Source organism: Macaca thibetana, chromosome 16 (assembly GCF_024542745.1).
Source record: "Macaca thibetana thibetana isolate TM-01 chromosome 16, ASM2454274v1, whole genome shotgun sequence".
Lineage (NCBI taxonomy): Eukaryota > Metazoa > Chordata > Mammalia > Primates > Cercopithecidae > Macaca > Macaca thibetana.
Window position 1 is genome coordinate 60650493 of NC_065593.1, and position 21399 is coordinate 60671891.

General features: G+C 61.2%; 2 protein-coding genes across 18 annotated transcripts in view; one reads left to right on the plus strand and one right to left on the minus strand.

Moving 5' to 3' along the window:
• The window catches only part of RBFOX3 (RNA binding fox-1 homolog 3), a 524709-nt gene extending 509590 nt beyond the window's left edge, over positions 1 to 15119 (plus strand). For 10 of the 17 annotated variants that reach the window (XM_050764334.1, XM_050764335.1, XM_050764336.1 and 7 more), the window contains 9 exons: positions 702 to 755; positions 1563 to 1655; positions 3114 to 3174; positions 6986 to 7039; positions 7290 to 7422; positions 7870 to 8050; positions 9086 to 9147; positions 10056 to 10134; positions 11899 to 12591. In XM_050764334.1, the coding sequence (XP_050620291.1) occupies positions 702 to 755; positions 1563 to 1655; positions 3114 to 3174; positions 6986 to 7039; positions 7290 to 7422; positions 7870 to 8050; positions 9086 to 9147; positions 10056 to 10134; positions 11899 to 11943 (762 nt within the window). In that variant the 3' untranslated portion in view covers positions 11944 to 12591. Of the gene's footprint in view, positions 1 to 701; positions 756 to 1562; positions 1656 to 3113; positions 3175 to 6985; positions 7040 to 7289; positions 7423 to 7869; positions 8051 to 9085; positions 9148 to 10055; positions 10135 to 11898; positions 12592 to 13636 lie in introns of those variants that run through there. The other 7 variants (XM_050764331.1, XM_050764330.1, XM_050764328.1 and 4 more) reach the window with 6 other exon arrangements.
• Positions 15120 to 15868: 749 nt separating this feature from the next.
• ENGASE (endo-beta-N-acetylglucosaminidase) overlaps positions 15869 to 21399 on the minus strand; it is a 639565-nt gene continuing 634034 nt past the window's right edge. The window contains exons 9-15 of the mRNA XM_050764223.1: positions 21276 to 21379; positions 20808 to 20916; positions 20451 to 20641; positions 19716 to 19864; positions 19062 to 19170; positions 18672 to 18786; positions 15869 to 18473 (exon numbers count right to left, since the gene is read on the minus strand). Of these exons, the coding sequence (XP_050620180.1) occupies positions 18057 to 18473; positions 18672 to 18786; positions 19062 to 19170; positions 19716 to 19864; positions 20451 to 20641; positions 20808 to 20916; positions 21276 to 21379 (1194 nt within the window). The 3' untranslated portion in view covers positions 15869 to 18056. The remainder of the gene's footprint in view (positions 18474 to 18671; positions 18787 to 19061; positions 19171 to 19715; positions 19865 to 20450; positions 20642 to 20807; positions 20917 to 21275; positions 21380 to 21399) is intronic.

The window sequence follows — 21399 nt, forward strand, 5'->3', positions numbered from 1 at the left end:
TTTCCCTCACACCCTCCCCCCATGTTCCCCCTGCCCAGCCTTCTCCACATCTCAGGGACGCCTGAGGGTCCCATTTCCCAACCAGGGGTCCTGACCTCCAGTGGCCTCAATCTCCATTTCCTGACCCCAGCACTTTCTCTTCTCTGTGGCACTTTGTCCCTAATGGGCACTTATGCCCCTCTGCCTCCCCCGTTCCCCATCCTTTGGAGAAGGGTCTCAGAGCAGACCTTTACCCTTTAGTGTGAATTAGGGGTGGTGGTCATGCCTTGGGTACCCTGTCTCCACTGTAACCCTTTCCAAGTGGTCAAGTCCTAGCAGGGTGAGGAGGGGACGCTAGTGATGTGCCCATCCCCAGCTGGCAGCTGGAGTTAGTGTCCTGGCAGGAAAAGCTCCCCGAGGCAGAAGGGAGACACGGGCCTCCAGGAGAGGCTGGGAGAGCTGTCCCTAACCCCACACCACACCAAGGACCCTCTTGGTGATGCCTTGGGCACCCTATCCCCACCATCGCCCTCTCCAAGTGGCCAAGTCCCAGCTGCTCCATGGCCAGAGGTGGGAGGGGTCCCAGGGCTCCTTTCCCAGTCTGGGAGCCCAGGGCAGAGCACAGGGACCAGCGTCTCAGGAGTGGAGCGGGCGGCCGGGCCAGCGGTCTTAACCCGCACTTTCCTGTCTGCCCCACTCCCTCTTTGTCTCTGTCTCTGCAGCAATTCGGAAAAATTTTAGACGTGGAGATCATTTTTAACGAGCGGGGCTCCAAGGTGGGTGCCGCACGGAGCTGCCGCCTTACAGCGCCGGCTGTAGGTCCCGCCAGGCTAACGTGTGAAATGTGCGTTTCCTTCCTGGAGAGCTTCGCGCCCGAGGACCCCTGAGCGACACGGGTGCTTGTATTCCCCGCTCTTCCACCCCCACCCGCCCCGCCCCCACCCCAGCTGTCTGTGCTGTTGCTGCCGCTGCCGCTTTTTCTTTCTGAGCCACCAGGACCTCTTGCCTGCACCCCAGGGCCCTGGGCCCCTGGGCCCGGGCCCCAGCCCACTGAACGCTCACCCCAGGGGACCACTGGCCTGGAGGCTTGAGGGAGGGGCTGCAGAGAGGGCAGGCGGGGGAGGGCGTCCAGCGGAGACAAGCCCTGCTGCCCTTCCAGGAAGGCACGACCCTCTGCCCTGGGCTCCGAGGGTGGAGGTGGGGGGGCTGCCCCTGCAGGTCCTGTAGCCCAGCCTGGGCCCCCCACCCCAAGGTGGGGTTCAGGGGGCCGGCCTGGCCTGTGGTCAGGTATGACGTCTCTCAGGTGGCTTTGGCCTGTCCCTGTGGAGATGCCAGGTGATCAGCTCAGGCTGGGCTCAGGCTGGGCCAGCAGCTGCCCCCCTGGGGCCCATACCCCTCCTGGCATCCTGCCGGTGGCCCTAGGACAGACCTCTGGGCTGCCTGCGTCTCCGCCTCAACTCACCTGACTCAACCCCTTCTCTCTCTCCCCCCCCTCCCCTGCCCCCCCAACTCCTCTTCTTCGTCCTCTTTCTCACCCTGTATCCTCCTCTCCGTGCCTGTCCTTCCCTCTCCTCTGCTCACAGGGTTTTGGGTTTGTAACTTTTGAAACTAGCTCAGATGCTGACCGAGCCCGGGAGAAGCTGAATGGGACGATCGTAGAGGGACGGAAAATTGAGGTGCTCAGATAAGTGTGCTGCAGCAGGGATGCCCTGAGATCGCCCACCTGCCCCCCAGCTCACCCAACCCTGCCACTGCCGCACCCTTCAGAGAGCCTGGCCAGGGTCCCCTGGGGTGGGAGGAAGGGTTGCACTAAGGCCAGAGTAACTGGCTGCAGGCCAAGCCCTGTCACTCCTTCAGGCTCACCTGAGGTCCCCTCCCCCCTGCTTTTCCTAGGAGAGGCCCTGTCCCCAACCAGATAGTGAAAGAGCCCCAGAAATCCTGTATTTGGGGCTTGGCAGCTTCAAGGACCATGGCCAGTACACCCGGGCAAGGAGCCATTAATCCCCAGACCCTGCTCACCGTGGAGCAGCGACTGTCCCCAACCTGTCCCCACGCGGCCCAGTCTGGGCCCTGCAGTTTGCTCCCACCTCGGCCCCACTCCTCCCCTTGTTTGGGTAGAAGCAGAGTCAGCAGTGGCAATGGCCAGGGCAGAGGAAGAGACCAGGCCCCAAGGAGGAGCAGGGAGAGGGAGCTCTGGGTCCCTCCCTGACACCCACCCCGCTCTGTCCCCTGCTTCCCAGAGTGCCAGTGGGCTGTGTTCCCTTGCTGCGGCCTGGGTGTCCGGAGCTGGGTCCCCCAACAGGCAGGGCAGCCAAAGGGTGGCTGGAGGAGGGCTGGGGTGAGCCACCAAGGCAGAGCCCTCAGGCAGGAGGTGAAGGGCGTGAGAGGAGGTTTCCAGACTTCCGAAGGCACTGGCTTGGCCAGGCTGCAGCCCCATGCCCTCAGGGCTCACACTGAGGACACAGGGGAGGTAGAACAGCCCAGACCCCTTCCTGGGGCCCATCACCCCTGCTGTTCTCGACTCTCTTCCACACACGCCTCATCCTCCCCATCCCAGGCTGCCCCTGGACAGCCTCACCCGGGCATATGTGTGGAAAATAGGTAACTTCGTGCCCAGAGCCCCTCCCTGTCAGCCTCGTCCTCCAGGGGCACACGGGCCCCATCAGAGAGCTCTGTGCTCTGCAACATTGAGGACTCTGGCCTCGGGGGAGGGGGGCATCATCCAGGAAGGGTATGAGGGCATCTTGGTGCCCATGCCTAGCTAGGCCTTGGCAGCCTCAGGGAGGAGGGGGCGTCCTGGAGTCCAGCCTCTTAGCTGGGTTCTGGTTGGAGAACACTTTGTGGAGAGTCTACCAGGGAGCTTCTCCAGCTGTCCTGGGGTGCCTGGGAGTCTGGGGCTGGGTTTATGGGAACAGTCATGTGAAGAATACAGGCCAGCAGGCCTGGGTCTGGGGTCCTGGGCCAGGCGGGGCTTTAGCCCGTGCTGGGAGCAGTGGGGGCCGAGGCTCCCGGAGGGCAGGCAGCACAGTGGAGAGAGGAGGCCGGGGCGGGAGGCAGGGCGGGGAGGAGTGGCTGGTGGGTCTTGCAGGAGGCTAATCGTCCCTCTTCCTCTCTTTCCTTCCCTCTCCGGACAGGTCAATAATGCCACGGCCCGAGTCATGACCAACAAGAAGACGGGGAACCCCTACACCAACGGTAAGGGGCTAGGCACCCCCACCAGGCTGCCGGGGTCACTGGTCGGGCAGAGGCCCTGGGAGAGCTGAGGCTTCTGGATCCTAGGCAGCCCCCATCCTCAGTGTCCCGGCCCTGGGGCTGCTGCTCTGCTCCCGGTCAGAAGCGGGTGGGGCAGAAGAGGCAGGAGGAGAGCTGGGGGCCACCCACCCCACTCATGGCCCCGTACAATCAGCCGTCGCTGGAGTCTCGCTTTCCCAAGCGTGCCTGGCCCCCAGAGGCCACGCGTGCAGGCTTCTGATACAGTGGGACAGCAGTGCCTTCCTGGGTTAGGACTGACTTTCCCCCAGGGCCTTGAGTTTGAAGGCTTCTGTGCTGAGACCTGCTGTACCAATTCCCGGTGTGAGCAGGCTCACGGAGGGCAGCAGGGGCACGGGGGGCCTTGGGTGAGCTTCTAGACCTCTCTGAGTTCCAGTCTCTTCATCTGCAAAACAGAAATAGTGACACCATCCCCCAGAGCTGCTGGATGACAAATGACACCTCTAAGTGCCATGAGCAAGGGCCTGGGGGGAGGTGCTCAGATTTCGTAGAATGTGATTACAGGAACTGCCTTCCTGGGGCTTTTCAAGCACGGCGGGGGCACTGAGGCCCCAGGCTGAGCCCTGCTGTCCACAACATGGGGAGACTGAGGTATCGTGTGTGTGTGCACCACACTGCAAACAGAGGTGGCCGGTCTTCCTTGGAGATGGATCTGCCGACACTAAGTGCTGGCTCTGGAAGCGGAGGGGACCGCTGGTGGCCACTGCGAGTCTTAACTCCATCAGGCGAGGGGGCCTGCTTTGAGCGGAGCAGGTGTGTGTTGGGGGCCTCGGCTCATTCCTGCCAGGGAGCAGCTTCCCACTCGGAGCCCTTAAAAGCCTCAGCGCTGCTCCTGGACAGGATGGGTCTCCCTGTTGCCGTGGACTCTCAGACGGTATCACCCCCCAGCCTCTCATGGCCCCCCATGTGATCGGCCATACGTGGAGTCAGGTGACGACCAGCACGGAAGCCTGGATAGGACTGCCTGATCCACCACCTCTCTCCCCAGCTCTTCTCCTGGTGTCCGATGCTGGGGTGGGGCCGGGACTCTGGCCTGGCCCAAGTTTGACTTGATTCTCGTGGCCTCATATCTTGCTTTTATGAGGACTTACACATCTCCAATTCTTTCTAAAAATCTGGGAGTCCTCCCGCTTTGCAGGCATCCCGAGTGCTTTCTGGATGTGACTCTTCCGTGATCTGGCACTTGGCACAGGAAGTAAAAGCGGTAGACATTTTTACAGGGTCCACGTGATCAACCAGCTGCCCACTCTGCACCCAAGAGCCACACTCACCGCTGTCTGGGCAGAAATGAGAATTCAGGGGAACACGGAAATCAGAATGGACCCATCCCTGAATGGCCTTGGACTGTGCGGCCCTTGAGGGGCACAGAACCCACGCCAGTGAAACATCAGGGAATGGAGGGAGGTGGGAACCTTTGCCCACCTTTGCAGCAAGAGCCGTTTCATCTCAATGTCTTCATCAGCCTGGGCACAGAGGACTGCAGTGGGACGGCCCTGGGTTCTCTGCAGGTTGGCACCAAAGCCAATACATGGGCTCTGGGGGCGAATGCCAAGTGACTTGCTTCAACACTACCCAACACTCTGGAAGTCACCAGCTGGGGGTGGAGGTTTAACAAACCCACCAGGTTTGCCCGGGTGTTAACTATTTATAGTAGAAACAGGCCATCCAGGCAGTTTCAGGCTGCCTCTGCCATCTGGGGTTCCAGACAGTGAAATGGAGCCAGCAGAGACAGGTGGAGGCTCCCAGAGAGGCAGAATTGACAGGTGAGGGCACCCAGGAAGCCAGAATAACTGGTGGAGGCATCCAGGAAGCCAGAAGTAACAGGTGAAGGTGCCCAGGGCCATCTGAAGCACACATACAGCTTCCAAGTCTCACCCAGTATGAACCAGAAGAGCCACTGGATGGAGCCTGGGGGAGTCTGGGCTTGGGGTCAGGGTCTGCAGGACTCTTCCATCATGGGCCTTCTAGTAAAAAGAGTCAGCTCTTGAGACTGGAGGTTTTCCCAGAAAAAAAAAAAAAAAAAAAAATATTTCAGCCTGATGCGGTGGCTCACGCCTGTAATCCCAGCACTTTGGGAGGTTAAGGGGGCAGGATCTCTTGAGCCCAGGACTTCATGACCAGCCTGAGCAACACAGGGAGACCCTGTCTCTACAGATAGTTTTTTAAATTAGCTGGGGGTGTGGTGGCAGGCACCTTTGGCCCAAGCTACTCGAGAGGCTGAAGTACGAGGATCACTTGCGCCCAGGATGTCGAGGCTGCGGTGAGCTGTGACTGTCCACTGCGCTCCAGCCTGAGCAACAGAGCAAGACAACCGCCCCCCCCCCCCCCCCCCCCAAAAAATAGTTTCTTCCCTCCTAACCTGGGATTTATCTTTTTGGAAGATTCCAAAGTCCCAGCAATGACGTCTAGATACAAGGTTGTGTGATGGTGGGCCAGGGATGCAGGGTGGGGTGAAGAGTTGGCCAGAGGGAGGAGCAAACCCCGACCCTCCGTCCTCACTGCCTCCGGTCTGCCTGCCCTGCAGTGGGGTTGTTAGAATCTGGGTCGGGCTCACACGTGGCCCGGGCCCGTTGCTACTCTCTCCAGATGTATCTTCCCAGCTGGCCAGTGGGCTCTCATCCCTGCTGTCCCTCCCCGCACATTGCAAAGGGACAAGGAGCCAGGCCCACGGGGCATGCTCTAGAGAGAAGACCTGGGTACACTGAGGAGGGGGGAGGGACTGGGCCTCATCAAGAAACCCTCCTGCCCACCCTGTCAGAATGCCTGGAGCCGGAGCCCACTCCAAGACAACTGGTTTCCCCTGCAGAGGCCTCCCGCTGGAACAGGTCTTTGCCCTGCTCCTGGGCCCCCGGGGGAGAGGAAGACTGGCCCACCTGCAGGAAGGGAGAGGCTGGGAGGCCGATTACAGCCTGGCACCCATGGAATGGCCAGGAACATGGGTGTGGCTGAGGACTGCAGGCCAGGATCCCTGGCTCTGACACTCCCCAGCTGGTGACGGAAGGTTCCTGTGCCTCTCCAGGCCTCTGTTCCTTCATCTGCAAAATGGGGAGGGCATGAGGACCCAGCGAGTTTCAAACAGTCTGTGTGGCTCACACACAGTGTTGAGGAAAAGCAGCCCATCCTTCTTACCATCCCCAGTCCAAATGCCTTTTCCTCCTCAACCTCCCAGGCCACCCTCCCAGACGGCCGCTCTGGGGGACGGTGAGGACGGGAGGAAAGTGAGAGCGGGACTCAGCACTGGGAAGAGGGAGCCGGAGGGGGGCCTTTGGCAGGCAGTGGGGCGAGGTTATGGGCAGAGGCCAAGTGCCTTTCGTGCAGCCTCTGGCCACCTTCAGCTCGGATGGTGGGGCGGTGCCGAGTCTGACTCCAGAAACCCTCATCCCAGCTGTGCTCAGGCGGGTAGATAAGTTCCACTTTCCCTCTCCAATTCTCTTCTGGGAGGTGGGTACCCCAGGCTTCGGGGGATGACGCCCAGGGTGAGGGTTGCTCAGGGGCAGGCTGAGGAGGACAATTGGGGAAGAATCGTAGCAGAGCCCCAGGCAGAAGAGTCAGGAAGGAGCAGACCCTGGTGTTCTGAACCCAGCACTTGGGGCAGTGTGGGCTGGGGCCCGGCGCGGGAGGCGCCCTGGGAGTGTTCCCAAGAGCTCCACCGGTGTCGCTGGGGTTCCCAGGCATAGGTTTTGGTGGGGAAAGGGTCGGGGAAGGCAGTGACTAGGTCTCTGTGCTTTTGTTTTAGGCTGGAAGCTAAATCCAGTGGTCGGCGCAGTCTATGGGCCTGAATTCTATGCAGGTAAAGGCTGGGGCGGGGCGGAGATGGGATGAGACCAGCCACTTGGCCCGTGGAGCTCCGGGGGCGGGGCATGAGGGGCGGGGCCCGGTGGGCCGTCCCCGCCCTCCCGCCGTGTTGACTGAGTAGGGCTCCGGGGGCGGGGCTTGGGGAGGGGTGGGGGGCTAGGTGTTCGGAGGTTTGGAGTGGAGTTGCGGGGAGAGGTGGGCCCCGCTGTGCCTCTCACATGTGTCTCGGGCCCCCTTTCCTGCAGTGACGGGGTTCCCCTACCCCACCACCGGCACAGCTGTTGCCTACCGGGGCGCACATCTTCGGGGCCGGGGCCGGGCCGTGTATAATACGTTTCGGGCTGCGCCACCCCCACCCCCCATCCCGACTTATGGAGCGTGAGTACCTGGGCCGGGGGAGGCGTGGAGGAAGGGGTGGGAGGGCGGGGAGGAGGGAAATGGGGAGGCCCTGCGCAGTGCGAGGGACTAGGCAGCCTTTCCAGACCTGGGAGGTCGTGGGAGCCCCAGAACTCAGCCCTGCAGCTGCCTCCATTATCGCCACTCCCATCCCCACCCCGGCGGGCATCGCCGAGGTCACTGGCTTTTAGGGGGGACATTCAGAGCCCCAGAACCTTGTCTGCTTTAATGGGGGTGTTGTCCACCCTTGAGGTCAGCGAGGGGCTTCTCTGAGCCCTCTCTGCTCCCATTCCCTGGGGTCCGGTGCCCTCCATCACTAAAGGGGTGGGGGGTGCAGCTGCCTGGGGTCGGGTGGGCCATGGGCCCCGGGGTTTGTGGGAGAAAGGAGCTGATCAGCAAGGGTGTTACTCTATTGTTATACCAAAACAGGGCACTGGAGCAAACGCTTGTTAAAATGCCAGTCCCATGGGCGGGGCTGGCACCGTGCCCCCTCCCTCCTCAGCAGACACCGGAGCCGGCCTACCCCACCTCTCCAGCGTTCCCACCACTTTCTTGTCCGTTTGCTTCCAGGGTCGTGTATCAGGATGGATTTTATGGTGCTGAGATTTATGTAAGTGCAGCCCCGCCGGGAGGGAGGGTGGGATTAGGTGTTCTGTGGGTCTCAGTGAGAAGTCGGTGTCTCCTCCCATCCCATCCCCCCCAAAGCCAGGAGGGCAAGGGCACCATGTCTGCCCAGAGTGTGGCATCCCTAGGAATCCCAGCACAGCACAGTCTGGTTGTCGGCGCCCATCAAGGGAGCAGCCCTGTGAGCTGAAGGCGTCTTCCCATGGGCAAGGCTTCATATAATGGGGGCAGTGGGACTCTGCCACGTCCCTATAACCAAGCTGCGGTCAGTGAGAGCCCCTAAGGCACCCACAGGACGTGCTTCAAGAGGGGCCAGGAGGCAGGGCCCCTGGGTGCCTGTGCTCTGGGGCCTACCCCCCTTGATGGGGCCCTGTGGTCTCTCTCCCCCTTCATGGGGCCACACTTGCTGCTTCCTCTGTCTCAGACTCACTGACGACCCCACCCCATGTACCCAGCCACCCTTCGGTCCTGGGCAGTTGCCCACAATTCAGTCACCTGCTCATGTGAGGCCAGGACATCATCTGAGCTCACGTCCTCTTGTGCCTTTTACCTTTGACCCTTCCTGGTGTCCAGGACACTATCCAGAGTCACTGTGCATTCTCCTAGCCCCTCGGCATCCAAGTCAGGCCTCACTGGCCTGGTGGCAGGTCTGTGGGCACCTCTTTGCCAAGGCCTAGCACCCAGCCAGATGAGTCATGGGTACCCACTAGTGTGTGTGGAGTGCACAGATAGGTTTGTGAATGAATGAATGAAAGGAGTGGACAGGCAGACCTGCCTCGCCCCAAACTGTGCCACCTGGCCATCTGCAGTCCTCGGTCCTGCATTAGACCAGAACTAGGTTCCCAGGCCAGGCATCACCTAATCCTTACCCAGCCAAGGCTAGGAGGCTGGAAAGTTTGCAGTCCCTCCCAGGGCCCCACCCACACAGGGTCTGTCTCTCCCCATGTGTCTCCCCACTCAGCCTTTCCCTGGGGAGCCCCACTAAGTCCTTCTGCTGTCTTTCCTCCCACTTACCCTACAGGGAGGCTACGCAGCCTACAGATATGCTCAGCCCGCTGCAGCGGCAGCCGCCTACAGCGACAGGTGAGGCCAAGGGCTGGTGCTGTTCTGGAGCAGGGTGGGGAGAAGACGGACACCGATTCCTCGGGGGCTGGGCCCAGACAGGCAGGAGGCATAACCCCCCCTTCCAGGCCTGGTGGGAGCAGGGTCGGGACAGGGGAGCAGGTCTGAGTGTGGCCCTTGAGCCAGTGAGCCCCTGAGTTCAGTCACTTCCTGCTTGCCACATGGGGAAGCTGTGGAAACCCGAGGTGGAGACAGCATCTCTGATTCCCAGTCCCCACCCCCCGCCCCGTGCCCACAGTGGCTTTCTGTCTTGGAGGCAGACGCTTGAGTGCTTCCTCCTGGGGCAGCCTAGCCTAGTGCCTTTCTTTCTCCTTGGACATCTGGCCTGTTGGCAGCTGAGCTCCACCGCTCTGGTCTGGGGACCGCTTGCACCCCCTCCCTCCTGGCAGCCCCGGCTCCAACTCCCTGAAGTGTGGTGTACAGGGCACCATGGCCCAGCCCTGCCCTCTAAGGAGCTGAGAGTTCCTGCACAAACTGCTGAAAGTCATGAGGGACACGGTGTCATGTTCTTGGGGGCAGTGTCCCTGGTCCCTCCCCATTGATCCTCCCTCTCTTTTCTTAAAACCCTCCCCAGCACCTACCCGTTCTTTTTGGGGTGGAAGTTTGTTTTCCCTGCAGACGAGCTCCATCAGGATGCCATCCCCCTCCACGTAGCACTGAGTGGAGCACACTCCTCCTGTCAGGGTCAGCACACTGTGGGCATATTGAGAGGGCAGCCTGTTGTGTTCCAGAAGCTTCCTTCCTAACAAGAAGGAAGGGTAGGCCCTACAGGAGGGGAGGGTGCCCATGTAGCCTCTGGGAGGAGGTGAGAGGCCCTTGCCGCCCCTCACCTGCCCCCTCCCCCACCCTCCTCCCACGCTCTTCCCCAGTTACGGCAGAGTCTACGCAGCTGCTGACCCGTACCATCACACCATCGGGCCCGCGGCAACCTACAGCATTGGAACCATGGTAAGGAGCCTGCGCCTGGCCCTGGGTGCCAGTCCTAACAGCTGGGGATGGGTGGCGAGGCCCTTGGGGGAGAGGCCGAGCCCTCTGACCAGTGCCTTGGTCCCGGAGACTTTGGAAGGCCCACATCCTGGATGTGAGTTAGGATGAGGGGAGGGCCAGCCCCTCACGCCCTCTCTCAGTTGCGGGGAAGCAGGCTGAATGGCTGGTCAGCCCACCGTACCATTTGGTCCTCTGGGGAGCACCCCAGTGTGCCCGATCCGTTTCCCTGAGCTCCATCACTATGATAAAGTCCTGTTGAGGCCCCTCTATTCCCATTTCCACCAGGAAAACCTAAGAAACCAAACCAGGGCCACCTCTCCTTCCCAGCAGAGGCTCCCAAGGCCCCAGGGCTGTTTCTGCCCACGCCACATCCCCACGGCCCACTCGCACTGCTGCAGCCCCCTCACATCCGGGAGGGGAGCGTGGGCTACCGGTTGCTTCTCACCAGGCCCGGCTCCTGGCTTCCTGGGGGGTCCTGGGGTCCTGGGGAAACAGTGCCTGCTCTGCCCCAGTCTCCTCCCTCAGGCTGTGGGGTAGAAAGGGCGGGGCGGGGAGGTGCGCGGCGTGGCTTGTGTGTGTGTGTGTGTGTGTGTGTGTGTGTGGCCAGCTGTCGACACGTGCAGCCCAGCTCACTCTGCACCCAGAGCTGCTTCCAGCAGACACCTGCCTCCTGTGCCCACTGGCCCCAGCCCCGGGGTGTGAACGCGGGTTTTAGCTAGCTTGGCATCCAGCATCAAAGATGAAAACATCTTGGGGGAGTAAGGAGGGAGGAGGTTCAGAGGCACCATGGATTTTTCCCATCTTCCTTGGTTTTGATGACTCCCTCCAATTTTTGACTTGCCTTTTCAATTTTTAATGAGCCTCAGACACCCCCAGCAGCCTGTGGTGGCTGCGGGCAGCCACAGGGGCAGATCTGGCATGGCCCCACCCGGATGGAGGTGCCATACCCTGGCTCTTGGGCCCTCCGCGCAGCTGCAAGCTAAAAGCTTTCATGAATGCACGGAGGGTTTCCTCTTGTGTTTTCACTTTTTAAGATTTTCTATTTTTCCCCAATTTTTCTTCTCTTGCACTTGCCGTGTTCATCCCTTTTCTGACAAAACTGGGTGGTAGGAGGGTGGGAGGCCCCTTCAGAGCCCTCCCTGACTGGGGGCAGCCCAGGACATGGGAGAGCTGGAGCATCCAGGACCCGCTCTCCCCAGCAGGACAGGGCTGGGCTCCAGGTGGGCCCAGGAGGACCCAGAGACCCCCCCAGGGAGCAAGTCTCTAGTGCTGTGCCCAGCAGACTTGCCTCTCCCAGTGTAGCTGGCTTCAGTGGCCCCAGGCTCTTCAGCCAAGGCCCAGGAACCCGCCAGGAGGTCCCTCAGTGCCCTGAAGATGCCCTGTGTCGCCCTGCTGGGGTGCAAGGAGGTGAGGCCCGAGCTGGGACCCCCTCTGCATAAGGACAGTGAGAGGCCAGGCCTGAGCCCAGAGAAGTGACCCAGAAGCGCTGTTGGCCATGACCCCAGAGCGCCCCCTACAGTGGCCCGAGACCACCAAGTCAGAGGCAGGTCCTCGCCCCTCCTGTTGTCATGACAGCCCAACTTCTTCTCCCCAAGGAATACAGAGGGAAAGGAAACGAGACTTAGCTATTTCTTTTTGTTTTTCCTTATTTTTTTTTTCTTTTTGCTTTTTCCCCTCTTCCAAAAGACGGTACTGATTGGCTGTTTTTCATCTTTGATGTTGCAGGCTAGCCTCTGCCGAGGAGGGTACAGCCGCTTCACCCCCTACTAGCAAGAGACCCAGCCCCTAACAGCATTCACACTGACTGTCTATTACACACCAAACCCAACAGCCCAAAACCAGGCACAGCCACCAGAAGACAGTGCACCCCTCCCGGTCAGCGCCACGCACGGCTGGCCCTCTGCGACGCTAAAATCCATAGATTTTTCTCTCCAGCCAGTTGGTCTCCCCACCCCACCTGTGCTGGTGTGTGTGTCTTTGACCCTGGTTTTTCCTGTATGTCTGAAACTGTGATTTCCTATTTTGACTTTGTTGATGTTGTACTACCCGAGCCATTGCAGGTACGGTATGCACACCGTGGGGTCCAGGCTGGGCCAGGAGACCAGGCAGCCCCCGACCCGGGAGTAGCGGTAGTGCCCTATGAGGGCAAGAGCCACGTTTCCTGGCCTCCTGGGCTGCACAGAACGACAGAAACGCCCGGCAGGGCCTCCCCCAAAGCCACCCCGCCAGCCCCGTGCCACGGCCCTAGTATCCAGCACCCTGATGTAGGGAGGGAGGGGCTCCGGGCACCCAGTGTGGGTCTCCCCGGCCTGAGGGTGCTCCCGCGGGCTTTCACCCAGCCAACCACAGGAGTAGCCACGCCCCTCCTTGCCCCATTCAGCTGAAATTAATATTTTTAATTAAATTTTATTGATGATATATCTTGCCGACTAGTCACAAGCACGTCGCGTAGTGTGCAAACTGCCGTGGTCACGCCAGTCTCCGCGACTCCTTAACACGGCCGCAGCAGAAAATGGAAATGTGGAAAGGCGTGTCCTGGCCCCCCCTCAAGGCGCCCCTTAGCACCGCAGGGCCAAGGCCAGGCCAGCCCTGCAGGGAGGTTGTCCTGGAGGCACAGCCTACTTTCCCTGTCCCCAAGCTCCGAAATGTCTTTATTGGGGTATATTCCGGAAGGAGGGGTCCTCAGCAGGCGAGCCGATGAGGGGCAGAATGCACCCTTCCTCAGGCCCTCCCCTGAGCACAGGCCAGTCAGCCCCCTCCCTGCATTAGGGAGACTGCGGGCAGGGCACTGTGGCCTGCGGGCCGCTCCTTCCTCAGCCCTGGGACTGGGCGGCCCGGCGCATGGCGCTTCTGGGGAGACGCTGGCTGGGACCTCAGTTGAGCAGAGCCCTGGGCAGCTGCTGGCCTGCCTGGGAAAAGCCAGCCAAGACAGGCACAGTCCTTTCCTGGGGCTGGCCTGGGGCACACACATCTGTACCCCCATGACAGGGAAAAGTAGCCTCAGGTTCTGAGTGTGCCATGGGCCGGGCTCCTGGGGCTAGAAGGCCAGCTGGAGGGTGTGGGTTCCCCACCAGCCAGGGCTGAAGTCCTGCCACCCACCAGGCCCTCGCCGTGGGGGGCCCGGCTCCCCCACCTCCCGTGGCCAGAGCATCACCTTCTGCTATCTCATCCAGGCCACCTCGAGGCCTGTGTTGGCCCAGCCTCTCCACTCACTCTGCCCTGCTCAGCTCTGTCTCCTCCTCATGGCCCCAGGTGTCTCTTCCCATCCCGGGCTGCCTGGGCCTCAACCTGATGTCCACCCACACTCACCCCTGGAAGATCAGGGTCCTGGAAGCTGGGGGGCAGGTGGGGCGGCGCCAGGACTCTAGGCCAGGGGCCCCATGCCACGCGGTCCTGTCGCCCTCACACCTGCCGCGCCTCCCCCTGGGAAGCTGCAAGTCCTGCCTTTCTGTTTCTGTTGTAGTGAAACCTTCCACCGTTTCCTTCTCGGACCATGAAGGGCAAAAACAAAAAAACAAAAAAAATCACAAAACAAAAAAAACAAAAAAAGATGTTAAGATCCAAGCAACAAAAAAAAAAAACCACCAAACCAAGAGGCATCCAACCAAGTCCAAGTCCCGCGTCCTGGCCACACGCCCGCACCGAGGGAGCACGCCGGCAGGGGCGCCGAGGAGCGGCCCCGGGACTGGACGGCCCCACCGCGTCCTGGCTGGCAGCGCAGTGGGAACACGCCCCTCCGTCTCAGGCAGTGGGGGAGTTGGAGGGGAAGGGGCCTCCCTTGCGGGGCCCGTGGGGGGCTCTGTTTTCCATCCAGTCTTCCTTTCCCAGCCCCCAACTCCCAAGGCAGTGTGGAGCCCAGCGGCGGCAGAGCAGGCCCGGGGCCTGAGCAGGGAGGTGCTGCTAGCAAGACTTGATCTTTGTGGCCAGCTGTGCCGGGGGGCCGGCGGGGCTGGGGGGTGCGGGCAGCTTTCATCCCAGGGGCTCCACTGGGCCCCATCACCCTCGTGTCGTGTCCCCTGCGTCCCGCCCGTGCCCCCAGCCTGGCGAGGAAGCCGTCCAACAGTAGTCCCGGGACCAACTCCTGACAGGAAGGGCTGATGTGGCTCCAGGACTCAGGCGCTCCATGGGAGGACGAAGGAAGTCCAGCCAGCCAGGAGCCACTCCTCACACCTCCGAGTGTGGCCAAGTGGGCCCTGAGGCCAAGGACTTGCTCTTCCTGGCCACCTCTCCCTTTCTGGAGGTGGCCTGGGGCCTGTGCACACCAAGGCTGACCTCGTGCTGCCTGCTGGGACCCAGCCCTCCCTGCTGCTCCCCTGCGAGCCCAGTCCACTGTGGGCGGCCAGGGACGGGCCAGTGCCCAGCTGCGCCTCAAGGTTGGGAGTCTCAGTGGCTGTGGGCCTGGACCGGCACAGCCAGAGCAGAGGCCCATGGGAAGGGCAAGGGATGGGGAAGCCTGGGCCGGCCCCTTCGCTGCTCCCAAAGCAGGTGTCCAGGTGGCAGGAGCAGCCAAGCTCACCTGGTGGGAGGAGCAGAGCAGGTGGCAGGGAGGAGCTCCTGGCAAGGCAGGGAGCACTGAAGTAGGGAAGCAGCAAAAAATACAGGCTCCCGACGTGACTCCACTGTCTCATGAAACGTCAAAAATTTAAAAATACACCTCACTTTCTATTCAGCATCAGCTACTGAAGCTATCGAAATGGAATTCTCCTTTTCTATTCCCGTTGTACATAGCCCCACGCCCTGCCTCTGGCTTTGTCCTCTGTACAGAGCCCCCGTCCCCTCTGCTGTTCCGGACCCTTTTCTTGCAGCAGCTCAACCCCCTGACTCAGATCCCCAGGACTGCAGCCGAGCCCCGGGCTTCCTTTCTTACCATTCTGTATGCTTCCAAGGTGTGACCATTCCAACTAACAGTATTATTAAGATGATTAATAAAGATTTCTTTCTTCAAACCAGGACAACTGTGTATGCTGTGGCAGCTCCCGGGCATGGTGGGTGGAGGGCATAGCAGCCCAGGCTGCAGGATCGGGGCCAGGATGGGATGCAGCCCTGCCTTGGCCTGGAGCCAGGTGGCAGTGGCGTCAGAAGGCCCTTCTAGGCAAGACTCCAGTCTCAATCCTAGAGTCCAGGCTGGTCCTCTGCATCCTGCCCCAGGACGGGCTGGGTGGGTGGCAGCTCATGGCGGATCTGTGCTGCCTGGCCTGCCTCTCGGACTCAGGTCGAGGCCAGCCCTGGTCCCTTCTTTCCTGGTTACAGTGTGCGCTGGACACAGCGTGACCTCAGAGCAGAATGCACCCCAGGAGGCAGAAGGGTTACACCTGGTGACCACACAGCTGTGCTTGGTCAACCCAATGCAAGAAACAGCACGGAGCTGGGAGGGTGGGGGGACATGGCACAGGGGCAAACGTGGCTGGTGCTTCAGCCAGTTCTGCACCCCTGGTGTAGCCCGAGCTGGGGACCATGAGAAGCCATGTTGCTTCAAGGTAAACCCACTTCGCCAGCCTGTCACCCCTCCTGGAAGGTGGCCAGGAGCTAGAGCACAGCTGCAAAGGGTCAGCTGAGGAGGGGACGGGAAGGCAAGTGGCAGAACCTGAACCCAGAGCTCAGAAGCCTGGGGCTGGAGCCAGGGCTGTACAGGGAGCCAGCATCCAGCGCTGGGCTGGTGCTGCCTGTGCTCCACCACACCAGGACTCGACTGCACTTTTCACAACGTCAGACCATTTATTTCAGAGCAGTTACACCCAGCAGAGGGGCACAGGCCTAAACGCTGGCATATTAATTTTCCCGCACGCGAGCCCTGCATGGCGGTGGGGCTGGGGAGCCGGGGCGGTGCGATTCTGCCACACGCCACGCTCCGCTAGGCCCCCTTCCTCCTAATTGCCTGCTCACCAGACTGTGAGAAAATAATTGCCACTATAAATTTTCCCTCCTCTGCATAAAATATTCGGGGGAGCCAGCACTTAAAAAATAGACTTCATGAAAGACGAGCAGCAAGGCATGGATGCTGCGCCCCCCACAACCCTCGCTGCAGAGGACACGGGCCAGGAGCCCCTTCCTGGTTCCCCCTAGTTCCAAATGAGAGAGAAGGGCTTAAAGAGCTCCCGGGAATGGTCACAGCTGAAAAACGTCGAGTGAGCGGCTCCACGCGGCAGCAGCTTGTGTTCACCTGCCCTCCACCCAGGACAGTCCCCGGGGTGGCTCCAGGCTGCAGGGGGGTCAGCAGAGGACGCCTCCTGCCCCATATCCTTGGCAAACTCACGTGAGACAGGGAAGAATGTTCCTAATTAGGCAAGAGCATAGAACCCCTAATCCCAGGACTCTCTACTTGGCACAAGTACCCAGGAAGGCAGGGAAGATGGAGAAAGGTGGATTTCAGCCCCTGGAAGGAGCCCCGGCTCAGAGCGGCTGCTGAGCACCCAGCCTTGCCCTCCTCCGGACATGGGAACGGGTGTGGCTGTGCTGCCACCTGGTGGCCTCTTCCCTCACTGCAGGGCGAAATGATGTGGATGCTATAGCCCTTAGGTGTGGGCTCCAGCTGGGGTCACAGAGCATCCCAGCAGCCCTCAGCGCTGCCCAACACCAAGGGAACCCCCACCATTGGCCCTATGTGGCCTGGGGGTGAGAGACCTCCCAAAAGCAAGGGACTTCAGGCCATTGACACCGTGGAAGGACCACAACAGACCCCACCTAGACCAGCCGCAGTATGACCCAAGGCCGTGGGGTCCAGACACCACACCAGGAAGCCTCCCAGGCAGCCCAGGTGTAGCAGGGGCTGTGCAGCTGCAGAGGCCTGGGCGGAGGGGAGGAGGCGACGAGAAGAGCGAGCAGGAAGGACAGAAGAAGGGGCCTGTGGGGAAGACCCTGCCTCCCTCAATCCCCCACGCACCTGTGCTGACTCCTGCTCAAGGGGTAAGCCTGGAGGTCTCCCCGGTGCTTGGACGAGGCTGAGAAGGGAGGACGTGAAGGAACCGAGTAGCTGGAAAAGCCCCCATGGGTCCTGCAGCTCCTGCACACAGGCTGGGGCTGGGCTGGCGTGGGGGGCAGGTGCTGCTTCCTGCCTGGACTGACCCGCTACCCGAGCCTGAAGGGCAGCTTGTCCAGAGCCCACAGCCTCTCACTGGGCAGAGGCAGGGCCCCAGTGCAGACTGCCCCAGAGCCACTTCCCTGCAGCCCACAGCCCGGAAGAAGCGTAGCAGAGCCAGGGGCTGCTGAAAACGCTCCGGAGATGACCTCACACGCAGCAGCGCGGTAAATTGCCAACACCAGGAAACACGCAGCAGCTGGGGCTGGCCACGTGGAGGCACGAAGCCGGCGCCGGCTGGCCCGGAATGCCCAATCCTCAGGGAAAAGGGCCTTTCCCACCACGAGGAGGGTTCTCCGGGGCATCCTCTCCCGCCATCCCGCAGGCAGCCCCACCCCAGGAGCTGCTGTAGCTCGTCCGCATCCTCGGAAACGTCCTGGGGCCTGCTCCAAAGCCTACCTGCCACAATCTAAGAGCCTTTCTAATAGTTTCATCTGCAGGAAAGAAAATGTCATTCTCAGCATCAGCATCTTGCAGCCTATTAGGAAATACTCTTTATAGAGTTTTCTCAACTTCTTCCCCTCCTTTCATTTTCACCTGGGAACCATGTACCGTGGGGAGAGACAAGGCAGAAACAGAGGGCCACTCGCCTCGCAGTAACCAACGCTGCGATCCCACAGCCTGGTTTCCTGTTCCCACCGCCCCCGGCCAGAAATCCACAGCATTCAGCCAGGGGTCCTCCCCCAGCCCCGGGACCGGGGTCTCGCCGCCACTGCCGGCACGTAGCAGGTCCAGCGCAGGCCAGGAGCAGAGAGCCGGGAAGAGGCCTTAGCCGGAGGCCAGGAGACCACCCGGCTTTAGCATCCACTCATGCGGGGCCTGAATAAAGCAGAGCCGCCCTGCCCCACTCGGCCTGAGGTACCCGGAACCCTTCCTTCGGGACAGGCTCCACCAGAAACTCCACGCGACGGTCCTGCCCGGGCCCGGCGGCTTCCACCAGCAGGTCCACTATCCGGTACTGGGTGGCAAAAGCCAACCCCAGGAACGTGGGCATCTCTGGCCTCGGCAGCTCCCTGCCCGGAGAGTCATCACTCGTCCCTCCCCAGTAGTGGATTCGGAAGCAACGGACTTGTGAGAGGAGGAAGGACCAGTGCAGGGTGCAGCTGAGCTGGAGCAGAGAAGGGGGCCCCTCCCGCTCAGAGGCGGCCGGCTGCCAGCGGACCTGAGAGATGGTGACAGTCTCCACCTGGGGCAGAGGGGCCAGCAGGCTGGCAGCGTCCACCACCTGGCAGGAGAGAAGGCTCAGCACGGTCGGACACCCAGGGGCAGGGAGAGGGCGCCCCCACCCACACATTTCCCCTCCCTGACTCCTCCACCCCAGTTCCCCACGGAACCTGAGAAGGGAGCGGCCTGGGGTAGCCTCCACCCCCACTCTAGCTGGACAAACGGCCAGCCCAGCCTGAGCCCCTCTGGGAAGCATTACCTGGATCTCTCCAAGCCGACAGGTGAAGCTCTCCTCCTCCCGACTACCTGGCGGCCGTGAGAAGCACACGAGGAGGTCTAGCAGCAGGCACCCACGCAGGCTCACCTCGTAGCAGCTGCGGGCGAAAGGGCTGATCACAGGCCGGGTTCAGCCCAGCGGTTCCGGGGTGAGCCGTCCAGAGGCCCCAAGCCACAGCAGAAGGGAGATCCGTCCCAGGGTCGGTGGGGACCCTAGGCCGACCGCAGGGCTCCCAGCAGCTGTCCTGGGCTTCCGTCTCAGAGCTGCCCAAAACCTGAAGACCAGCCCAGGGCCCCTCCATCCCTCCAGCTCTGAGGTTTCCCAACAGAGACTTGAGTGGGGTGAGGGACGTGAGGAAGGAGAGAGACTTACTGCTGGACCCAGCCCCTGCTCAGCTGCCGGCCGCAGCGGCCCACCCATCTGGCCAGCTTCGTAGGGGGCACCCGGAGGGGTCGGAGGCTGTGTCTTGAGCTTGTTTCTGCTGGAGAAAGACATGGGACTTGCAAAGGGAGAATCTCAAAGGAAAAGGCATTGAGAAGGACCGCCAAGGGAGCCCCAGGAGTGCAGAGAAGACCGCCCGGTTAGGCCAGAGGCTCACAGGTCCGGAGAAGCCACCAGGAAGGGCTCCAGAGGAGCTCGGTGAATGAAACGCATGTCTGGGCTCAGCCACGCTCTCACTCATCCCGGCATCTTCCAGCCTGCCGTCTCCCCCACCCCGTTTACTCGACCCTCTCCTCGCCATGGTCAGCAGCAAGCCTGTGTGCAGCTCAGGTCTCTGGAAGGGGCCCATGTCCGCCCTGCATAGGAGCCTCAGCTGCCGACGAGGCCACAGGGCAGAGGGTGTGGCTGAGAAGTGAATCCTCCCTGTCCAGGCCTCAACCACAAGCTGCCCTGACTCCAGCAAAGGCGGGATTTACCCTCCACTGTCCACACCAGCTCCTCCCCACACCCCAGGAGCCTCTCCACACTTCTCTGCCCTGAGCTCTCCCCGCCGGGCAGAGGCAGGCCTGGGCCCCACTGCCTCACCGTTCAACACTGAGATGCCACCGATGTGGCAGCTGCTGGCATCCCCTGTGGTTAGCTCTAAAGCAACCGTGACGTCTGTGGGCCCCTCAAGCTTATACACCATGGACAGGAAAATCTTGGGTGGCACTGGGGCCTGCAGGGAAAATAACCTGGGAAGGAAGGTCCTGCGGTGAGTGCCGTGGAGAGACCACTGAGAAATTGAAGCCAGCTCCAAATTGCGTCTGCCAGCCCCTCCCTCCAGGAACAGAGGACCTGGGTGCCAAACACTCCCACATCATGCTCCTGTCCGTGGCCAGGGGACAAGCCCTACCCCAAGGCCAGATTCTTTTGTGGGTTGAAAGATCTCAGTTCTGAAATACCATATGGGATTCCCTCATATGGGGCATCTAAAGTATCCAAACTCACAAATGCAGAGTAAAGGGGTGGCTTTCGGGGGCTGGGGGAGGATGAGGGGGCTAATGTGCAATGGGGAGAGTCCAGTCCTACAAGATGACACAGTTCTAGGGATCTGTCACATAGCAACGTACGCAGAATAACACTCCCGTACTGTTCACTTAAACATGGTCAAGATGGTAAATTTCATGTTAGTGCATTTTTGACCACAATTTTAAAAAACCAATCTGGGTCTGTCCTCTGTCCTTGTTCTGGCCTCCACTGCCCCATCTGTCCAGTTCCACGGCCACCACGTGTGATGGGAGAAGCTGGTGGACCCACCATCCCCCATCACTCACCCACCTCACGGCCACATCTCCAACCTCCGGTGGGATCACACCCCGGATGAGCAGGGAGCTGCCTCCGTGCCAGGCATCCTCCAGGCAGCAGTGCGTCCTCACCCAGCCCCGGCCATCCCCTCCCAGCCTGTGTTCTCCAAACAAGGGCTGGATCTCCTGGGCACTCAGGTGGTACCAGGGCCCCACCGCCTCCTCCTGAAAAGGGCAGAACAGGGGCACTCAGCAGAGGCCAACAGAGCAGGTGTGCCCGGAGCAGCGGGGAAGGGCAAGACCACCACCACGCCTGCTGGCAAGTCCCAGGCTCCTCCCACCTGTCCCAGCTGAGGCCGGAGAACAGACACGGAGGGAAGACGCCACCCACCTGGCCATAGCAGACCCTCCGTGCACCCAGGCCCAGGCAGAAGGACGTGACGAACGGCAAGGAGCAGATGCTATGTGTGGGCAGATGGCGCTCCAGCCGGCCCCAGAACCTGCCAGAGACGTGGGGGCAACAGCTCGGCCCGGAGGAAGGGAGGGAGCCTCTCAGTGTCCCTCAAACTTGCTGGTGGAAACTCAAGGCCATCCTGCACCCTCCAAGACAGGACTTCTGGGAGGACTGCAGCCTCCCTGGCTACGGATATGCTGCAAACACAAGTCTGCAGGAAGCAGTCGCTGGGTTTGGTCCCTGCCTAGAAGCAGCCAGGGTGCTGGTTTCTTCCCCCATCATCCTGCCTTAACCACCCCCCGACTTAGGAAGGGTCACTAAAGAGCACAAACGTGTCCTGTCAGAGAAACCAGAAACCCTCCCTCCCATCAGCCTGCACTAAGCACCCAGGAGGGCAGGACTCACTTGTCCTGGTTCTGGAAGAAATCCTTCTTCTCCAGACACTCGTACACCCAGCCGGGGGCAAACAGAGCCACGGAGAACCCATGCTTTCGGATCAGCTCCAACGACTGAGGAGACAGAGGGCGAC